This window comes from Perognathus longimembris, chromosome 17 (genome assembly GCF_023159225.1).
Source record: "Perognathus longimembris pacificus isolate PPM17 chromosome 17, ASM2315922v1, whole genome shotgun sequence".
NCBI lineage: Eukaryota > Metazoa > Chordata > Mammalia > Rodentia > Heteromyidae > Perognathus > Perognathus longimembris.
The window spans coordinates 13,383,684-13,403,446 of NC_063177.1; the positions used below are offsets into that span (position 1 = coordinate 13,383,684).

General features: G+C 48.2%; 1 protein-coding gene across 12 annotated transcripts in view; it reads left to right on the top strand.

Moving 5' to 3' along the window:
- The window catches only part of Epn2 (epsin 2), an 87,373-nt gene that overhangs the window by 43,373 nt on the left and 24,237 nt on the right, over nucleotides 1-19,763 (top strand). For 9 of the 12 annotated variants that reach the window (XM_048366596.1, XM_048366597.1, XM_048366594.1 and 6 more), the window contains 3 exons: nucleotides 4,651-4,760; nucleotides 6,634-7,403; nucleotides 9,254-9,424. In XM_048366596.1, coding sequence (XP_048222553.1) covers nucleotides 6,809-7,403; nucleotides 9,254-9,424 — 766 coding nt within the window. In that variant the 5' untranslated portion in view covers nucleotides 4,651-4,760; nucleotides 6,634-6,808. The remainder of the gene's footprint in view (nucleotides 1-4,650; nucleotides 4,761-6,633; nucleotides 7,404-9,253; nucleotides 9,425-19,763) is intronic. The other 3 variants (XM_048366604.1, XM_048366605.1, XM_048366606.1) reach the window with 1 other exon arrangement.

A 19,763-nucleotide genomic window follows, 5' to 3' on the forward strand; every position in this document is an offset into this window, starting at 1 on the left:
GTGAGAATTTGATTGACATATGTAGGGCCTCTTTTGTTCGGTGAGTATACATTTATCACCGTGATGTCTTGAATCTGGATTTTTCCTTGTATTGAAATGTAGTGACCTTGTCTTTTTGAGTTGATTTTAATGAAAAGTCCAGCTTGTCTGAGATTAGGACGGCTACTCCTGCTGTTTTGGTAGGTGCGTTTGCTTGGAAGATCTTGCTCCATCCTTTCATTTGGAGCCTGTTTTTATCCCTTGCTGTAAGGTGGGTCTCTTTAGACAACAGACGTCAACTTTTTGTTTGCAGTTCCATGCTGCCAGTCTGCTCCTCTTTATCGGAGAGTTTATACCGTTTACATTCAAAGAGATCAAGGATATGAGTGTTTTTTCTCCTTCCATTTTCTTGTTGGGCTGTTTTTCCTCTTTTTTTTTTTTTTCTTGTTTTTAGTGAGCTGCTCTTTCTGTTGGGCTCTGGCTATTGTAGTTCCTGTTGGTTGCGATTCCCCTCTTAGAATTCGGTGTAGGGCTGGTTTTTTATTCACATACTCCCTTTGATCCTCTTTGCTATGGAAAGATCTGGTTTCCCCTTGAATATGAACTCCAGCTTCGCTGGATATTTTATTCTAGGTTGGCACTTGTTGGCCTGTAGGACTTGGATGGTGTTCTTCCATTTTCTTCGTGCGTGGTAGGTTTGTGTGGAGAGGTCTCCTGTTATTTGGATCCTCTTCCCATTGTAATAAATTTCTTTCTTCGCTTTGGCTGCATTCAAAATTTGCTCTTTATTCCTGAGATCTGAAGTCTTGATTATTATGTGTCTGGGCGTGGCTTTTCTAGGGTCTGGTCTGCCAGGTGTCCTGTAGGCTTCAGTTACCTGGATGAGGTCCCTTGTGAGATTGGGGAAGTTTTCTGCAATAACTTTATTGAAAATATGTTGAAGCTCTCTGCTCTAGTATTTGGCTCCTTCTTCTATTCCAATTATGCACAGATTATACCTCTTGTCTTTGTCCACTGGTTCCTGGATTAGTCTGTCCTGGAGCTTTTCCGTTTCTTGGAGTGTGGTATTTTTCTGGACCTTATCCACCGCATCATGGTCCAAGAGAGAGATTCCGGCTTCAATATGGTCAATTCTTTATGCTGTGGATTCAAGTGCGGAGTTTATGGATGTCAGAGAACTATTTATGGTTGCCAGATCAGCTCTGATCGTGGAAATTTCTTCCTTTAAAGTGTTGTATTATAAATCTATTTTTTCATGCATTTCACTTCTCAGGGTGTTAAGGTCTTTAATAGAGGTTTGCACTGTATCCATTTTTGCTTCCATTTCGTTCTTGGCTTCCTGGATGTCCTTTGAGACTTCCACTCTAAACTCCTGGAATTGTTTTCAGTTTTTTTTTATTCTCCATCTCCTCTTCAGTCGTACTTCTTTTTGGAGGTGGCGAGTTGGCTTGCGCTTTGATGTAATTTGCTATATTTCTTTGTGATTTGCGCATCTGGAGATCTGTGGGTGGCTTCCCTGGTTTGGCTTTGTGCTGGTTCCCATTGGTCCGTCAGTGGTAGACTTGTGTCCTGGCTCTGGGTTTGAGTTTGGCTGTTGAACCTTACTGCCCAATGGGTGAGCATGACCTTCTCGGTTGTTGCCGAAGTGGTCACCCTCACTGCACTTGGGGGTGGGTAGGTTCTGTGTCTTTCTTTGCGGGATAGTGTCCTACTGCTGTGTTGTGCTGACCCTAGCGTGCCCCTGGTGGGCGTTTGCTGGTCGCTGATTCAGCGTGGCGTGGAGGCTTTTCTCTTCTTTGGTTCTTTTTTCCACTCGGGATCTTGGTCAGAGGAGCTCACCTCTCAGGCAGTTCGCCCACCTGTGTGGATTGCTTCAGGGCCAGTGTTGTTGAGGGGCGGCCCACCCACTTGTGCAAAATGCGCCAAACTGAGTGGGCGCTGCCGCTAGGGGGCTCTGCCGCTAGGGGGCTCTGCCCTCCTGTGCGGGTGTGCCTATCAGAGTGGGCGCTGCCGCTGGAGGGCCCTGCCCACCTGTGCGAAGTGTGCCTACCACAGTGGGCTCTGCCGCTGCGGGGCCCTGCCCACCTGTGCGGGGTATGCCTACCAGAGCGAGCCCCGGGTTGTTGGGATGTGCTTGTGCCCTCCCGCGAGTTTGCTGTGGGGGGGGGGCGGTATGTGTGGGCCCCAGTAGGATCAAGTGTCTGGGCGCGGGTTGGTGCCCACAGACTCTGCACCTCTGCTGCGATCGGGCCCAGGTGTCCCTGCTTGGCTGGTATTGCCCACCCTCGAGCCTGTAACTTTTGTTCAAAAAGTCCTCGAGGACCAGGCGCCTCAGGTGGGGCTTCCAATGCCTGCTGGTCCCCGGGCCCCTGTTGGGGAGGGGTGGTCCAGTGAGGCCGGTTCAGGCTCTTCTGCTGCCTTGGTGCTGCTCTGCCCTGCTAGCTCCTGTGTCCTCCCAGAGTCTGAAAGGACCTTTTGCCACCTGATTTGGGGGTTCTTTGTTCCCTCGGGGTGGGGAGGGGGAGGGAGGGAGCTGTAGCTTCTTTGTAGGATTTGGGTCTCTGATAGCTGGTCTCCCGTTGGGGGAGGGGGTGATGGGGAACTTACTGGTCCTGGATTGTGTGTGTGTCCCCAGCTGCTGTTGGCCCTTCGGGGGTGGGGTCCTGGGGTGTGGCGATCGGTAGTTTGGTGGTGGTGGCCCCGGCTCTCCCCTTCTGCACCACCAGGTTCCCCTGCTGCTCACGTCCAATCCCGGTCGTGTGGTCCCGTACCGCCCATCCGCCGCCGCCTGTCTCGATCGGTCTGCGCACCCGCTGGGGTCCGTGGAGTCCTGCTGTCTGGACTCTGCTCCTGGTGTGACTTTTCAGCAGTTGGTTTGTTGGCGCTGGGTCCCCTTTCCCAGCCTGGCCCTGTTTGGGCCAGGGTCGGCGGGTGGGGGGAGGTTACCCCGGAAAATTTCCAGCTCCATGCAGGTTATAGGCTCTTCTTTTTTAAATTTTTTTCGTTTCCTGCGTTTCTCTGTTGCTTCTGGCTGCTGGGTTTGCTGGTTCTTGATGGGGTGTTGGGTGCTGGAGTTCCCAGCTTGCTATTCAGTTGGAGCGAGTTGTGAAGTTTCGTTTTACTGTGTATGTTGTGCTGGCTCTGGTGGCTTGGGGTACCTCTGGGGTCTTTTCAACTAGAGTAGTTTCTTATCTCCAGATCTCTCTTTTCTGGTCATCTGTCCTAAAAGCCTCTCTTGTCTATGAGCTTTAAGAAAATTGGTAACTATGTAAATTATGTAGCTTTGTTTTTCTGACTATAAGAAATACCTCATTAACTTTTCCTCCTTCTTAAAGCCTGGGTATTTCTGAGCCCTTCAGCAGATATGTGTGCAAGCTGGACCTGTTTATCAAAGGCCCTGGCCTTGATCAAAGGCATTTTCTGTTTCCCAACCAGTGCCTGGGAGTTAGGGATACTCTGGCCTTTGCTCATAGGATTCCTTGCCTTTTCTTTGCCACAAGACTTGGAGGTTCAATGGGACCTCTGGGAGGATTTTACTGCCTCTTTAGTAACACCCTCCACTAAGATGCTGGGCCCTGCTGAATGTCTTCTGCTTCCCCACCCCAAGGTGTCCAACATCATCTCACAGGAGAAGACTGGAGGTAGAGGGCTGGAGAGGTTGTGAGGCCCCCTCCGAGGCCCGTGGGAGGCTACCATTTGTTCTTATGTTTACTTGGAGATTGGAGGGAGGTGCAGAGGGACATCTTCAAGAGAGACCCAGCTCTGCCTACTTCTCAGAAGTGGGACAGATGTATCAGCTTTGAACCAAATGCAGTGACATATGAAAGTGCTGGCGTCTCTGGCACATCATAGTGCCCTGAAGTGTACCACTGTCGCATTACTTCTGATTTTGACACATCACTCTGAGGTGAGCAGGGAAACCCTCATTGAAAACATTCTTTTTTCCTTTGTGAGACTACTCCTGTTTGAGGCAGAAATGAGTTGGATTAGAGTGCAAAGCCTAATTACGTTACACATGCAGTCAACACAAATAAGGTTTATACCTGTCCTCTGGCAGGTGTTAGGGGATTCCTGAGAGTGGGCCAGATGGATAGAGATGGAACATGCCTGCCTTCAGCCAGGTCTGGTTCTGTGTGTCTAAGAATGGAGAGAAAGCAGCTGAAGCTTTATGAGCAGTGCCTTTCTTACCTGTGTGACTATGTGATGAGTGGTGATTTTGTTCCCTAGGCCTTCTTTTAGAGTTTTTATTTTTGATAAGCCGGCCACCTGAGCCTTAGATGAGGAAGCTATGGCTGTCTGTTGTTTCTGTGGCATGAACAGCACAGAGCCATATAAAGAGGAAGTGGCAGATCCTCAGCTGTGTGGGTCCAACTTCTTGACTCTAAGCCTCAGGTTGCTCTTCTACACAGTGGCAAGAACAGTCCTTACCCAGAAGGTTATCACATGGTCAGTGAGTCAGAGCCTGGCCTGGGGGACTCTGAACAGCCAAGCAGGTAGCAGTGGTGAGTGGAACCCTGAGATTTTACTCTTATCTGGTTCTCCCTGGCAATCTCTGGAGTCTTCTGGGCCTCAATTTCCTATCTTGTACATGACGAACCTCCACTTCCCCTATTTGACTGTGATCTTGAGGACAAGGGCACTTACTAATCGGCAATATCATTTATTCAACAGTATACATGCAGTGCTTGTTGCTGGGTACTCACTGTGAATGAGATCAATGGGGGTTATCAGACTCAAGGACCAAAGCTCTCTGCTGGAGATGTGGACTTTACTCTAGCTCTGTAAGTATTTCTCAGGAAGAAGATGGGGGAGACATGTTGGGAGCCAGTGACTATGTAGCTTTGGGTCCCAGTCTTCTTTTGTGACATGCAGGGATCAGGCTGGAACCCATGCTGCTTTTTACTTTTCTTTTTCTTTTTGACAGGACTGGGGGCTTGGACTCAGGGTCTGGGCATTATCCCTAAGGTTTTTTTGCTTGCTAGCACTGTACTTGAGCCATACTCAAGATCCAGCTTTTTTGGTGCTTAGAGATGAGACTGGGGCTAGCTTTGAACCAAGATTCTGACTTCAGCTCCTAATTAGCTAGGATTGTAGGTATGAGCCACTGGTACTTGGTTTGAACTGTCTTATGACTGTGTGAGCTGGGTCACTTGCAGGAGGTTCTAGAAGAGCAGTCAGAGCCTTCATAAATTCCTTTTTTTTTTTTTTTTGCCAGTCCTGGGCCTTGAACTCAGGACCTGAGCACTGTTCCTGGCTTCTTTTTGCTCAAGGCTAGTGCTCTGCCACTTGAGCCACAGCACCACTTCTGGTCATTTTCTATATATGTGGTGTTGAGGAATCGAATCCAGGGCTTCATGTATGTGAGGCAAGCACTCTTGCCACTAGGCCATATTCCCAGCCCCTTCATAAGTTCCTATAGTCCTGGGGCTTGAACTTCGGGCCTGGGTGCTGCTGTCCCTGACCTCTTCATCTCAAGGCTAGGGCTCTACCACTTTGAGCCACAGCTCCACTTCAGGTTTTCTGGTGGTTTGTTGGAGATAAGAGTCTCACAGACTTTAAGCCTCTGGCTTTGAATCACTATCCTCAGATTCCTGCCTGAGTAGCTAGGAGTATAGGCATGAGCCACCAGCGCCTGACCCTTCATAAATTCTTGAGTAGGGAAGGTCAGGAGAGAATTCCCCTGGCAGTTAGAAACATTGTGAACCAAAGCCAAAGGGCAGCAACTTTAAAGGTACAGCACTTTGGTATCTAAGATAGCTCTGAAATGAGAGGCCTTCTCATTCCCACATGTGATTTTAAAATTATCAGGATTGTCCTGGGAATGGAGCTCAGTGGTAGGGTGCATGCTTAAGCCCAGGGTTCACTCCTCAGCACAAAAAGCTAGAATAAAGGCTTAGCAATAAAGTGCTTGCCTAGCATGCATGAGGCCCTGGGTTCGATTCCTTAGCACCACATAAACAGGAAAAGCTAGAAGTGGCACTTTGGCTCAAGAGGTAGAGTGCTAGCCTAGAGCAAAAAGAAGCCAGGGATGGTGCTCAGGTCCTGAGTCCAAGACCCAGGACTGGCCAAAAAAATAAAACTAGAATAAAATTGACTTATCAGGATCAAGGATCAAGTCTCTCTCTCTACCTCCCCCCCTTACTGTTTTGCCATTCCTGGGCCTTGGACTCAGGGCCTGAGCACTGTCCCTGGCTTCCTTTTGCTCAAGGCTAGCACTCTACCATTTGAGCCACAGAGCCACTTCTGGCCATTTTCCATATATGTGGTACTGGGGAATTGAACCCAGGGCTTCATGTATACGAGGCAAATTCTCTTGCCACTAGGCCATATTCCCAGCTCCCTCCCATTACTGTTTTATAGCTGGCTTCTGCCTGGCAGTGACCATATAACCCACAAGGTAGTTACTCTGTTTCAAAATTGCTCAACAGTCATAGTTTATTTCAAGGTTTAAATTTCATTCGTTTGTTGCTGGTGTGGCTGTTTTCCGTTTTGCAGGCAGATGGGCTGTCTTACAATCTGAGGTGACTGGGGTGTGTCTGCTTGCAGCTCATGCAATCATGCCCAGCACTGGCCCTTGCGGAAGTGTCTGGGCCAGGCTGTCCTGCTTCATAGACACTCATGTCACAACACGGTTTGTGTTTGTTCTCCTTGTAGGTCATGGCTTCCAGCTTCTCATGTCTGGGGCTCCAGAGGAGGAAATGACTGGTCAGGGTTCTTGTTCTTACTCCAGCTGGATAACGGAAAACTGGACCTTCATAGGACGCAGACTTACCAAGGATAGGAAAGTTTCTCTCTTTGAAAGACTTTAAATTTGCAGCAAAGCATAAAAATGACAACTTCATCTATCAGGCGGCAGATGAAAAACATTGTGAACAATTATTCAGAGGCAGAAATCAAAGTCCGGGAAGCCACTTCCAATGACCCATGGGGCCCATCCAGCTCTCTAATGACCGAGATTGCTGACTTGACTTACAATGTGGTGGCCTTCTCTGAGATCATGAGCATGGTATGGAAGCGGCTTAATGACCATGGCAAGAATTGGCGGCATGTGTACAAGGCCCTGACACTGCTGGACTACCTCATTAAGACAGGCTCCGAACGAGTAGCCCAGCAGTGCCGTGAGAACATCTTTGCCATCCAGACCCTGAAGGACTTTCAGTACATTGATCGTGATGGCAAGGACCAGGGCATCAATGTGCGGGAGAAGTCAAAGCAGCTGGTGGCCCTCCTTAAAGACGAGGAGCGACTGAAGGCTGAGAGGGCCCAGGCTCTCAAAACCAAAGAGCGCATGGCCCAGGTGGCCACTGGCATGGGCAGCAACCAGATCTCCTTTAACCGAGGCTCTAGCCAGCCCAACCTCTCCACCAGCTACTCGGAGCAGGAATATGGCAAGGCTGGAGGATCACCGGCTTCCTACCATGGCTGTGAGTACTGGAAATGCTGAATGGACACTGTGTAGAGGTGGCAGCACTGAGCAGATGGTGTGGGTGCCTTAGGACTGAGGAAGTTGTGGCCACCACTGGGCATGGCTGTCTTCCATTCTCAGCTTTTGCTGGCCCAGGTTGATTGATTGAGTTATGACTATAGAGGGGCTTTGGAGCCCTTGTCTGTTCCATGGGCCTCTGTGCCTGCGACAGAGAAGCCCACATAGCTTCCTGGGTTCCGTAGAGATGATGAATACCAAGGCAGCTTCCTTGTTCAGGAAGCTCTGCCAGTGAAGGGTTTGTCCTGCTGCCCAAAGAGAAGCTGAATATTTGGTAGCCAGGAGGAAAAGAAAGCTCTTTTTGATAAACTTATTCTTTAACCTCATATGAAGTGTTTTGTTCCTGTGAGCTGTGGGTCTCAAATGGCTCAGTGTATTACTGTACTTTAGCCTCCCAGAGGGAGGTCATTGGATCTCACTTAAAGAGGAAAACTCAAAGAAACCTGTACAGGTGGTCAGAGACAAAGGGCCTCCTTTCTGAGCATTCAGAGTGCGATCTCATGGATTTGGGTGCCTGTCTGGGTCTGCACTGAGTGAGGCTAGCCTGTTCTGGTTTTGTATGTCAAAGCACTTTGGGTCTTTGCCCTGCATTACATTCAGAAGTGGTTTCTGGGAGAAATGGAGTTCAGGCCAGATCACTGAGCCGCACTGAAATCCTAGCTTCCTGTCTGGTCACTGAAAGTGGTCCTAGGAACTTTGCCCTCCCGCACCTTCACATTGTTGGATACTGCATGTGGACCCAACCCTCAGAGAAAAAGGTGTCCCTGTGGCCTTTGTGGATGGGGGCAAGGATGGAGGTAGGGAATACGTAAGTTGTGTCTTCTAAAAGTACAGATACTATAACTAGGGAGTTATTGGCACTGTCAGCCTAACAAGGCTCTTCTAAAGGAAGTTGTAGTTTGACAAACTCCTGCCACCTCTGCTTAATCTGTGGTTCTGTCACCAGACCACATGCCACCATTTCCTGCTTTTGCAGGTTTCAATTTGACTTTATGCTGCCTACCACACTAGCATTTCGAGAAATGTGTCAAATGAGAGATTTGCATACCGAAGTCAGATTTCCTGCCTCTAGGAATTCTAAATTATTACCAAGCTTAGAGCAGATTAATGTTTCCTTATCTGTTTCTAGTATTGTCACTTTCTCTCAGTTGAACTGTCTTTAAGCAGTGGTCCCGGCCTTTGTGACACCATGTGGATATGATTGATAGCCTCCCGAAGGCTCCCATAAAGTTAATTCACACTAGCAAAAGGAAGATTGATTGTTGTCTTATTTCTCTCATGGATCGATCCTCCTGCTACATTGAAAGAGATGACTTCTTTGTGATTGTCTTGGTCTCTGGGCCCCCCTTCCTCTGTCATTCACTGCTTTGGTTGCTTTGGTGTATGGCTCAGGGGTGTGGTTCCTCTCTTTCCAAACCTCTCACAGCCATTCTCATGAGGCCAGAGACAAAACACAAATTGCTGAAACAACATCACCTGTCATGCACAGTTGAAATGTTATAGGTACAGGGGTGAGGTTGAAGGTTCTGGAGGCTGGTTGTTGCTCTGGGCTTCTTATACCAAGCCTGGGGCCTCCAGCCACTAGGCTAAAGGCTATGATATCTGATGAAATTTCCTAGTTCCCTCAGGCCTTGAGCCGGGCTGCTTTCTTAAGGCTTCCAAGCATTGGGGACTGCAGGGGCAAGGTGGGATCTTGGATGGTCTCAGCCCACACCCTTGCTGGGCTGTTGCGCTTCCTCTAATGGTGTGTCTCTCTCTGTGTGTATGTGTGTGTGTGTCCCTGCCCAACAGCGCCCGAGGCCTCGCTGTGCCCCCAGCACCGCACAGGGCCCCCGCTGGGTCAGAGTGAGGAGCTGCAGCCACTGAGCCAGCGCCACCCCTTCCTGCCGCACCTGGGGCTGGCCTCCCGCCCAAATGGCGACTGGTCCCAGCCCTGCCTCACTTGTGACCGCGCAGCCCGAGGTGGGACAGCGGTTTGCTTTTCTCCTTCCTAGAAACGCTGGACAGCTTGCTGGGGGGTGGTGCTTGGCATGCCAGTACAGCCAACTCTCTCTCCGTCTCCTGCTGGGCCGGCTGTCCAGCTGCTAGTGGCCTAGGACTCCTTTCTCCCTCTCCTCAGGAGCTTGCTGCCCACTGTACTCCCCTGCTGCTTTCCCATGTCACTTGCTTATTAGGGGAGCTGCTTTTGGGGTTGGCATGGGGTGAAGGCCCTGTTCTCCCCGTACCCCTATCCTGACACAGTGGAGGGGGTTCTACTGCCTGCTGGGCACTGGTGATGGTTGATCTAACCCCTGGGCTTCATGAAACATGTGATTTACACCTGAGGATGCTGGGCAAGTACCAGATCCTCACTTGGTCGATGGAAGCCATCATCCTAATTTGGTAATGGATGCCTTGCTGAGCATCAGATTATTTCTGCTTCCCCATGAACTACTGCCAAGGTGAACAGAGAGTTAGCTGTACTGTCAATTGTAGGTCACAGTGTTTGAAGGTACTGGGTTCAATGGGTAACTAAAAATGGAGCTTCTCTTTTGACTAATTAATAATGTATCCTGATCAGAGCTTACACTGTTGCAGGTTAGATGGAAAACAGATTTTCATGGTTGCCTACAAGAAAAAAAGCTCTGTTTATACTTCCTCCTCTCACTTAGTGGTGGAGTTCTCTTTTTTAGAGCAAAGTTGTCTGTCCTACTGTTAACCAGTGGGGTGCTGACAGCAAACCTTTGCGCAAGCTCCCTCATAAGGTAGCCAGCCTCAATTCAGCCCTGGAGATAGTTACTGTTCATTCCTGCTTCATTAATATTACAGTTGTTTGACTTGGGTATTCATGTGATCACTATATTTAGCTCTGGGATTTTTTTTTCCTTCATGCCCCTGCCTTCTCCTAACAATTTATACCGAAGTTTGGCATCTTCTAAACCAGTGTTAGAAAATGGAGGGAGGGGGCTGGGAATATGGCCTACTGGTACAGTGCTCGCCTCGTACACATGAAGCCCTGGATTCAGTACCTCAGCACCACATATATAGAAAAAGCCAGAAGCGGTGCTGTGGCTCAAGTGGCAGAGTGCTAGCCTTGAGCAAAAAGAAGCCAGGGACAGTGCTCAGGCCCTGAGTTCAAACCCCAGGAATGGCAAAAAAAAAAAAAAAAAAAAAAAGAAACCCAAACAAACAAAAAACGAAACTGGGGCCTGGGAATATGGCCTAGTGGCAAGAGTGCTTGCCTCCTATACATGAAGCTCTGGGTTCGATTCCCCAGCACCACATATATAGAAAATGGCCAGAAGAGGCGCCGTGACTCAACTGGCAGAGTGCTAGCCTTGAGCAAGAAGAAGCCAGGGACAGTGCTCAGGCCCTGAGTCCAAAAGCCCAGGACTGGCAATAAACAAACAAACAACAACAATAAAAAACAACAAAAAATGAAAATGGAGGGAGGACCAGCTTTGCCCAGTAAAGAATGCCAGGGGCAGAGCTTGTTTGGAAAGGTCACACAAAGATATGTGAGTTACATGCCCATTTCTCCCTCTCCATACTGTGTCCCCCAGAAGGAACACCATGGAATCCCCCTGCCATCATCACTAGTTTCCTCAGTTCTACCCATTCTCTAAGTGGTGAGGCCTGTTGAGCCTTGTTTGGTTTTGTGTTCACCTGGCCAATTAGTATTCTTGGGATAGTTGCATAGTAATATCAGGTCTGGCTGTCTCCTTTAGTCCTGTCTCCTCTGTGTGGATGGCTACTCACAAATAGGGCAAGCTGCTCATGGTATATTAGGTCTCTTCTCCCTTTCAGCTCTGATGTGAACTAAAGATACGGGAAAGGTTTTTTCCTTTGGTAGTTCCTTATGCTCCAAATGAATTCTGGGCAAACAAGTATGAGGTAGAAATGCCTTTTCCCCTATATATCAAACCGGCTTGTCTCATAATGCTTTTTTGTTGTTTTTCAGCTCTTTGTTGGAGCTGTATAAAGTATTGAGTATAAGGTAGATACTTCATGGATTGATCTTGGATTTGTTTGGAGCATACTTACTTGGAAGTTAGCCATGGAGAAGTCAGAATAAGGGCCCCCATCAAAAAAGGGGTCTAGTGAAAAATGAAGGCTCTGATTCAGGAGTGATGTTTATGAGGGGTATGCTTAGGCCAGGCCATCAGAAGAGGTGGGGTGGGGAGAGAACAGGTGGAGTGTCAGGGTCAGAGGGAGAGTGTGCCTTTGATTGTTTTCCTGATAGCCATTGAAGAGTTTTCTCTTTCATGAGCCAGATCTCATTTCATCCTCCCTCTCCCCTACTGTCCTCAAACATCTGTAGATCTGACCTTGGAAATCTCTCCAGTTCTATCCCTTATCTCCTTCATGACCTCAGTCCAGTGCTAGCCTCTGATTGGTTTCTTTGCTGTCAACAGCCCCCATTTGCATCCCTTACCATCTTTATAAGTGATGCTCTTTAGAAAGCCCCTTTGGGGGCTGAGTTCCCTGCTGAGTTGTCCCTGAGCCTTTGCCCTCAGAGACAGTCTTCTCTGGTGGTAGACTTCTACTACCGCCCAACCCATGCTTCTCAGACCCTACTGGGCCCTGTCTTCCCTTAGAAGCACCCCAGACCTCAGATCTTCTGGTGGCTTCCCTCAGGGCAGGGCTCCAAGTTCTACCTTTGCAGCCTCCCCCCTACCCTCTCCAGTCTCCCCTGTGTGCCAGGCTGTACTAAACACATGGCGCTTACTTGGTAATGGGAAGGAAAACAAGTAAATGGTACAGCATGTTACATGCGGAGTGCTCTGGAACACAACAACACAAAAACAACCCTGCCATGCCTTTGTGGGAGAAGTCAAGGTGGTTTGCAGTATGAAACACAAAGGATTGGAGGAAGAGGAGAGGGGACTCGTGGAAAAACATTCTTGGGAGAGGGAGTATCAGACAGAAGCCTGGGGTGGAAATGTGCTGGCAGTTGAGGACCAGGAAGTTGGCCAATGCCCAATGTGGCTGGGGCAGAGCAGGGAGAGTGCCAGGTAGAGTCAGGGTGGGGCAAGACATGTGGGGCATGGCAGAGTCATGACTGCAGGGGGCTCAGGGCCTGCAACAGGAAGTTGCACAAAGTATTCCTTTAATTCCTAGTTTATCCTTGCTCAGTGTTTGGAAGTTGTAGCCATAACCCAAATAGCTATTAAGATCTGCAAGTGCTTACTTTCACTGCGCTTGCTTTCCATTGACCAGGGGCTCTACTCAGTAGACTAAGTCTCCATCAAAAGGCCCCTGGGTTGTTACTTGGCAATGATGAGCTGTAGAGTCCCAAGTGAAGAGTTCAGAAGCATTGGGGGGATCTCTCTGGCTGTCTGGGGGCAGGGCAGGAGCAGGAGCTCATGTCCTTGTCTGTGTGGAAGAGGGTAGGACCAGGAGTTGGGTGGTGGTAGAGGTCTGGAATGTGGCAAGGCCATGGGTATGTCCTATAGAAGAGCTGAAAGGATTTGCTGGAGGCCTGCACCACACTGAAGGATAGAAGGTGAGGGGAGCTCTGAAGCCTGTAACAGGCCAGGGAGTGAGGATGTCTGAGAAAGAAGCAAGTTTGGGGGCAGCATGTGAGGTATGTATGCTGCATGCAAGTGGAAGTGGGAGCCAAGTCTGGGCTGGAGATGCAGGTGGGGACATGGTGCATGGATACTAGTTTTGTCTTGTGCTCTTTGGCCTCTCTTGGTGCTCATATTTACTTGGGGGCACATTTACTTGGGGGCTCAGGCTATATCTGCCTGCATTGGCTACCTTCCCACGGTTCTGCCATGCAGTTAGAATATCTGTGATGGCCAAAGCTATGTGTCTCAGAGAAGGATTCTTGGGCTTGGAGAGCTGAGGGCTTTGACCCAGATTGCAGAGAAAGCTGCTAGCAGAACTGGAGTGTGAACAGCTCACCTCTTCTCTCACCTAGGGCTCTTGCCATCCTCTCAGCTTCTACAGGACTGGCCACAGCCTGAATGCCCAGGAAGAAGCTGCAAAAGTTCTTGGAGTGGCGGAAAGGTGGCTGATGGGTTGAGAGAATTCTTCTTGTGATTTAGGAGAGAAGAAAGATGGCTGCCATTCAAGATTACTTGTAGCCCTTTCAGGTTGGGGTCAGGTTTCCTCCTCCTCTTCTTCCTCTTCCTCCTCTCTTCTTCCTCTCCTCTTCCTCCTTCTCTTCTTATCTTCTGCCTGGCCTAGCCTCCCATCAAGGGCTGGTTTATGAAGCAGTGTTGGGCTCAGCCAGCTCTGCTCCCTTTTCCATGTGCCCTGCATCAGCCTGCAGAGACAGGGCCACAGCCGACTCGGTCCACTCCAAACCAGCCCATGTTGCCTGTGCCAGCCTTGTTGTTCTTAAGAAAAAAGGATAAGGGGGGGTTGGGAATGTGGCTTAGTGGTAGAGTGCTTGCCTTGCATGCGTGAAGCCCTGGGTTCGATTCTTCAGCACCACATAAACAGAAAAGGCCAGAAGTGGCACTGTAGTGTAGAGTGCTAGCCTTGAGCAACAGGAAGCCAGAGACAATGCTCAGGCCCTGAGTTCAAGTCCCAGGACTGGCCAAAAAAAAAAAAAAAGACAAGGAAGGAAGAAGCTAGACATGCTCAACATTTATTTGCTCTATTGAACCAGAATAACTTGAAGTCCTCATTCCAAGTAGCAGTGGCAAGCTGTTCTCTGGTGGTGCTGCCACCTGCTTTTGGTCTGGGAATGGCTGACAGTCCTGTCTGTCTGGTTGATGCCTTGGGCATTCTGGTTGGTACTGAGCCCTATGGTCTTCCCTCAGGGGAATGTCAGGGAGTCCTGCAGGCCTGAGCAAACACTGTGCAGAGACTGCCCTCACACACTATGACAGTGGCTTACCAAGTGATTACTGGAGATTATGGCTGGCCGTTGAATGCCTTTATTCTGCTACACTCCACAAAGGATTTGAGTTGGCTTACAAAACACATGCAGTGCCATGGATTAGTTGGATTGCTAGCAGAAAAAGGAAGTGGAGCAAAAGGAAAATAAGAGTAAAAAAATAAAACAGAGCCAGCCAAAAACACAATGGCTAGAGGTAGATCCATATTTGGCTTTGAACTTACTAGCCACCAACCCCAAAGAGGGGAGTTGCTCTTTGGTTTCTAGACAGGGGTCCAGAGACCAGATCCTTACTGTGCAAGTAGGAGGGCAGGGCCTGAGAATACCTGTCCAGGACAGCATGCACAGCACTGACGGAACACTGTCCTCAGGGCCTCTGCCCCTGCCTGGAGTCCTGTGGGTTGAGTTGCCACTTTCTAGTGGCCCAGCAAGAATCCAAGTTGGGGATGGCATGACCATTGCATTTCCTCTTTTGCCCAGAGCCCCTTCCTGCCTTTCCCCTTTTTCAGTACCAGAGTTTGCAGTCAGTGGTCAAATTTGCTTGCCAGGCTGGTAATCTACCACTTTTTACTGATTTTTTTTTTTTTTTTTTTTTTTTTTTTTTTTTTGGCCAGTCCTGGGCCTTGGACTCAGGGCCTGAGCACTGTCCCTGGCTTCTTCTCGCTCAAGGCTAGCACTCTGCCACTTGAGCCACAGCGCCGCTTCTGGCCGTTTTCTGTATATGTGGTGCTGGGGAATCGAACCTAGGGCCTCGTGTATCCGAGGCAGGCACTCTTGCCACTAGGCTATATCCCCAGCCCCTGATTTTTTTTTTTTTGAGATAAAGTCTCAAGATCTTATCTACCAGGTTGGCTTACACCCACCGTCCTCTGGATTTCAACCCCCTAAGTAGTTAGGATTGTAGGTGTGAGCTGCTGGTGCTTAGAGTGTCTGAGGTGTCCCTTTGCTTTTTTCTCATAATGGTGCTAGGAGGTGGGCAAGGTAGGTGTGGCTTTTAATAAGGGGGTGGCTGAAATCAGTCCTAAAATTCAACTTACTCAGAAATGAAAGAAGAGGGACAGGGAATGTGGCTTAGTGGTAGAGTGCCTGTCTAGTATGCGTGAGGCTCTGGGTTCGATTCCCTGGTACCACATAAACAAAAAAATAAGAAATGAAGGAAGAATTTGAGCTGGGGCTTTTGAATCCTGGTTATCTTTCCTCTCTTTGCAACTAAAAGAAAAAAAAGTGTTTGTTTTTTTGTGTTGTTTTTTTTTTTTTGCTACTGATTCCAAGGCTTGGCTAGTGCTCTACCATTTGAGCCACAGTTCCATTTCCCACTTTTTAGTGGTTAGTTGGAAAGAAGAGTCTCACAGATTTTCCTGCTCAGGCTGGCTTTGAAATGCGGCCCTCAGACCTCAGCCTCTTAAGTAGCTAGGATTGGGCCTGGGAATGAGGCTTAGTGGTAGAGTGCTTGCCTAGCATGCATGAAGCCCTGAGTTTGATTCCCTAGTACTACATAAAAAAGAAAAAGCCAGAAGTGGTGCTGTGGCTCAAGTGGTAGAGTGCTAGCCTTGAGCAAAAAGAGCTCAGGGACAGTGTCCAGGCCCTGATTAAGCCCCAGAACTGGCCGGGGGGGATGGGGTGGAGCTAGGATTATAGGCATGAGCCACTGGCACCTGGCTCAGTAGTTTTTGTTTTTGTTTTTTTCTTTCCCCAACAAACTAGAGGAATATAGAATACATCTGTTACAAATGTTAAGATTGTGTGGTCTGTCACATATAATGCTTTCTTTCATAGATTTTTAAAAGTAGAAAAGCCTACTTAAACTATTACTTAATTGGAACTCAAATTTTGGAGATCACTCTGATGGTCAGAGAGGAATGAGGTTGTTCTCACAATGGAAATACACTCAACATTTCTGATTGAGGTTACATGTTTGAAATAGACTAATGCCATAGAAAATTGAAATCATTAGTATGGCACCATCAGCTTGTCTGTAGTGCATCCTTTGCAGTATAGGTAAACAACTGGTGGACAAAATTGCAGCACAGTAGGGAAATGGGAGGTAGTTTAGTGAGAACAACTCTATTGCTGAGCTGCTGTCTTTGATTGATACATAGAATGCTCAGGATTGCAGGTGCTAGTTTCAAGCAGTCAACTTCAAAGGGGTATTTTAACAGTTTACATGAATCTAAGTAGGAAGGAAGGTTTTGTAAAGATAGACTTTTCTTTGCAAGGGAAAATGGGCCATGTAAACTTTGAATATAATATGTCATGTTATCCTGTGATGTCTTCAGAGTGCTTTTCACTCTGAAATGATCTTGTTTGTTTTGTCTTCTGTCAGCCCTCAGCAACGCAGCCCAAATTGGGTGTTCAGTAAACACTTCCTGAATGATGGATGAATGTAAATAAGCCTTAGTTCTTTTCTTACTTGATGTTTCTTTTTCTGGCAATATTTCTGTGTGCTATGTTTGTCTTTGTGGATGTCAGCTCTGGATGTGAGAATATGAGAATATATTTTTATTTACATTTTTTATTATATGAGAATATATTTTCAGGGGTTGGAGGTGTGGCTCAGTTGGTTAGAATGCCAGCCAGTGAGCAAAAGCGTCAGGTACTGACTTAGAGTCCTGTCCTTGCACCTAAAAAAGAACAAGTATATTTTGAAAGCTTTTACAGTGGTGGTCAATGACAGACAACATAGAACGGTGGACTCCTATATTTTATTTAATTCAACTGAAAAATTTCTATCACATAACAGTTTTTATGTTTTGTCAGTGCTGGGGAAGCAATTCAGGGCCTGTGCATGCTTAAGCACTCTACCAAACCATATGCCCAGCCCTTATCTAATATTTTTCTTTTTCCCAAAAAAGGAAGGTACTGGGATTTGGACTCAGGACTAGACATTTACTAGGCAGTTACTCTACCACTTGAGCCATGTCCCCACCCCTTTTTGCTCTGGTTACTTTTGAGATAGGATCTGGCTTTTTGCCTGGACTGCCACTTTCCTTATTCATACTTTCTAGTGTAATGGGTTGACTGGCATACCCAACTTATGCCAAGTTTTTTTCTGTTAAGAACTATTCTTGCCTGAGCTGGCCTGGAACCTGATCTTTGCCTCCTGAGTTGCTAGGATTACAGGTGTGAGCCACTGGTGCCAAGCCTCACCTTGTCTTTTCACTGAACCCTTTGTCCATTTAGATATGTTTAGGTACACAAATACCATGGTGTCTGGAGTGTTGACCACGGCGATGGGCAGTACAGGTCTGTTGCCTAGCAGCAGTAGGCAGCCCCATGGAGCTAAGGGGTATGTAGGCTGCACTGTGTAGGTGTGCCAATTCACTCTGTGATGTCTTCACAAGCATTCAGCAGTGTCACCTCAGCCCGGGTGATGGCACTCAGTTGCGTTTGTGTGGTTTCCACATAGTTTACGGTTGAGTTCAGCAAGAGGATGATTCATACTTGTTACTGTTCAGAAAAAAAAAATTCTTGTTTTGCCATTTCTCTTTGCTTTGTGATACTAGCTCCAAAGCTAGCTTCCCAGGAACTTTTAATTGTCCCTTAATGTCACAAAGCCTGGCTCATACTTCTGGGCATATCTCATAAATCAGAGCCCTGTTGTCACTGTGATGGGTGACTGCAGGGTGCCACCAGGCTGCAAGTGCACCCAAGGAGGGGTGTGGGGGTTTGATTCCAGGTCAGTTTATTATTGAGTTGAAGGGCTTATCCTGGAAAGTTACAGGCAGCAGGCGACGCTCCACTCTCAGTGTAGACATTAATTCTGCAAATTAGTCCCTCCTGTCCACTGCTTACAGCCCCCATGTGGCCCCCTCAGTGACTGCCTCTCCCGTTCTAATAGAGAGCGTGGTGAGGTGAAGTGAGTGGCCTTGGTCCTCATTGTACAGTAATGGATAGCCATTTGTGCTAGCATGGAGTGGGCAAGGGACAGCTGTGGACAGCTGTCACACACTTGGTGTGCTGCTTCCTGATGAAGATCTGCCTTGGTGGCACTGTAAACATTACCTCTGGCTGCTCTCTGTCCCCCAAAATTGTAACTGAAGCATTTTCTCTGTTCCCTTCTTAACAGAGCCAGTAAACTTTTTAGCAGTTCATACTGTTAAACCACTGGAGCTGTGCCTGAGTAGCCTCAGGACCTGAGTGTGGAGTTCATGGTGTCCCCAGGAGCACTCCAAAACCAAGTCCCTCAGTTGTGGTGTAAATGCTATGTATGGCTGTCTTTACTGTATTATTTAGGGGAAAAATAACATGACAAAAATCTGTGCGGACCAGGAACCTGTGGCCTATGCCTATAATCCTAGCTACTCAGGAGGTTGAGATCTGAGTATCATGGTCTGGGCAACGTCTGATTTTTATCTCCAATTAACTACTAGAGAAAAGCCAGAAATGAAGCTGTAGCTCAAATGCTAGAGCAATAGCCTTGAATGAAAATGCTCAGGGACAGCTCCTAGGCCCTGAGTTCAAGCCCTAGGAACAGCACACACACAAACAAAAGTCTGTTTTCTTCCTAAGTATTTCTAGTCCAGGGGTTGGGAATATGGCCTAGTGGCAAGAGTGCTTGCCTCCTACACATGAAGCTCTCGGTTCGATTCCCCAGCACCACATATATGGAAAACGGCCAGAAGGGCGCTGTGGCTCAGGTGGCAGAGTGCTAGCCTTGAGTGGGAAGAAGCCAGGGATGGTGCTCAGGCCCTGAGTCCAAGGCCCAGGACTGGCCAAAAAAAAAAGTATTTCCAGTCCGGATTGGTCAACTCTGAGGACAGAGGGCCACCTATATCCATGTTCTTATGTAGAATTGTTAGAAGCTCAGCAGTAGTGGGTCCCTGCGGCCTAGATTGGACCCACAAGCCTTCAAGAGCCTGGAAGATGTGCATTTGTCTTGGTCACAAGCAGCAGACCCTTCTAGAGATAAACTGAGGAGCAGCTCACTATTCACATCCCCTTATAGCAGCCAGACTGACTAGTGTGAACCACAGATGTGAACAGTGCTTCTGTGTATTATGGTTGGTGTAACAGTACCATGGACAGGTTCACTTGCTCACTTTTTGCCCTGCTGTGTGTCAGGGCAGTGGTATGCTCCTATGGCTCTCAGAGGGTGGCTTACATCTTCTTAGTCGGCTCAGGCTAGGACAGGCAGGTGCATCTATAGAACGCTCACTGTGGCTCCTGGGGCAGGTTAGGATCCCATTGGACTGTTCTAACCCTTAGCCCTGTGGTTAGGGCTGTGTAGGAGGGAGGCCCTGGGCTAGCCAGAGGGAAAGTGGGCACTAAGTGAAGAGCAGTGCCCCATCCCCCATGCACTTGGTCACTGAAGTAAGACAGTTACTGGTTTGTGGTCTGGTTTTGTGCACTAGCTATATGCATTTTCCATGCTACTGTGGAGTTAACACTTAGTTTTAAAGCTAAGCCTTGGCAGATGACTTCTTCAATGGTGAAATGGACATAAACACAGTACTTCTCCCCTGGATTATG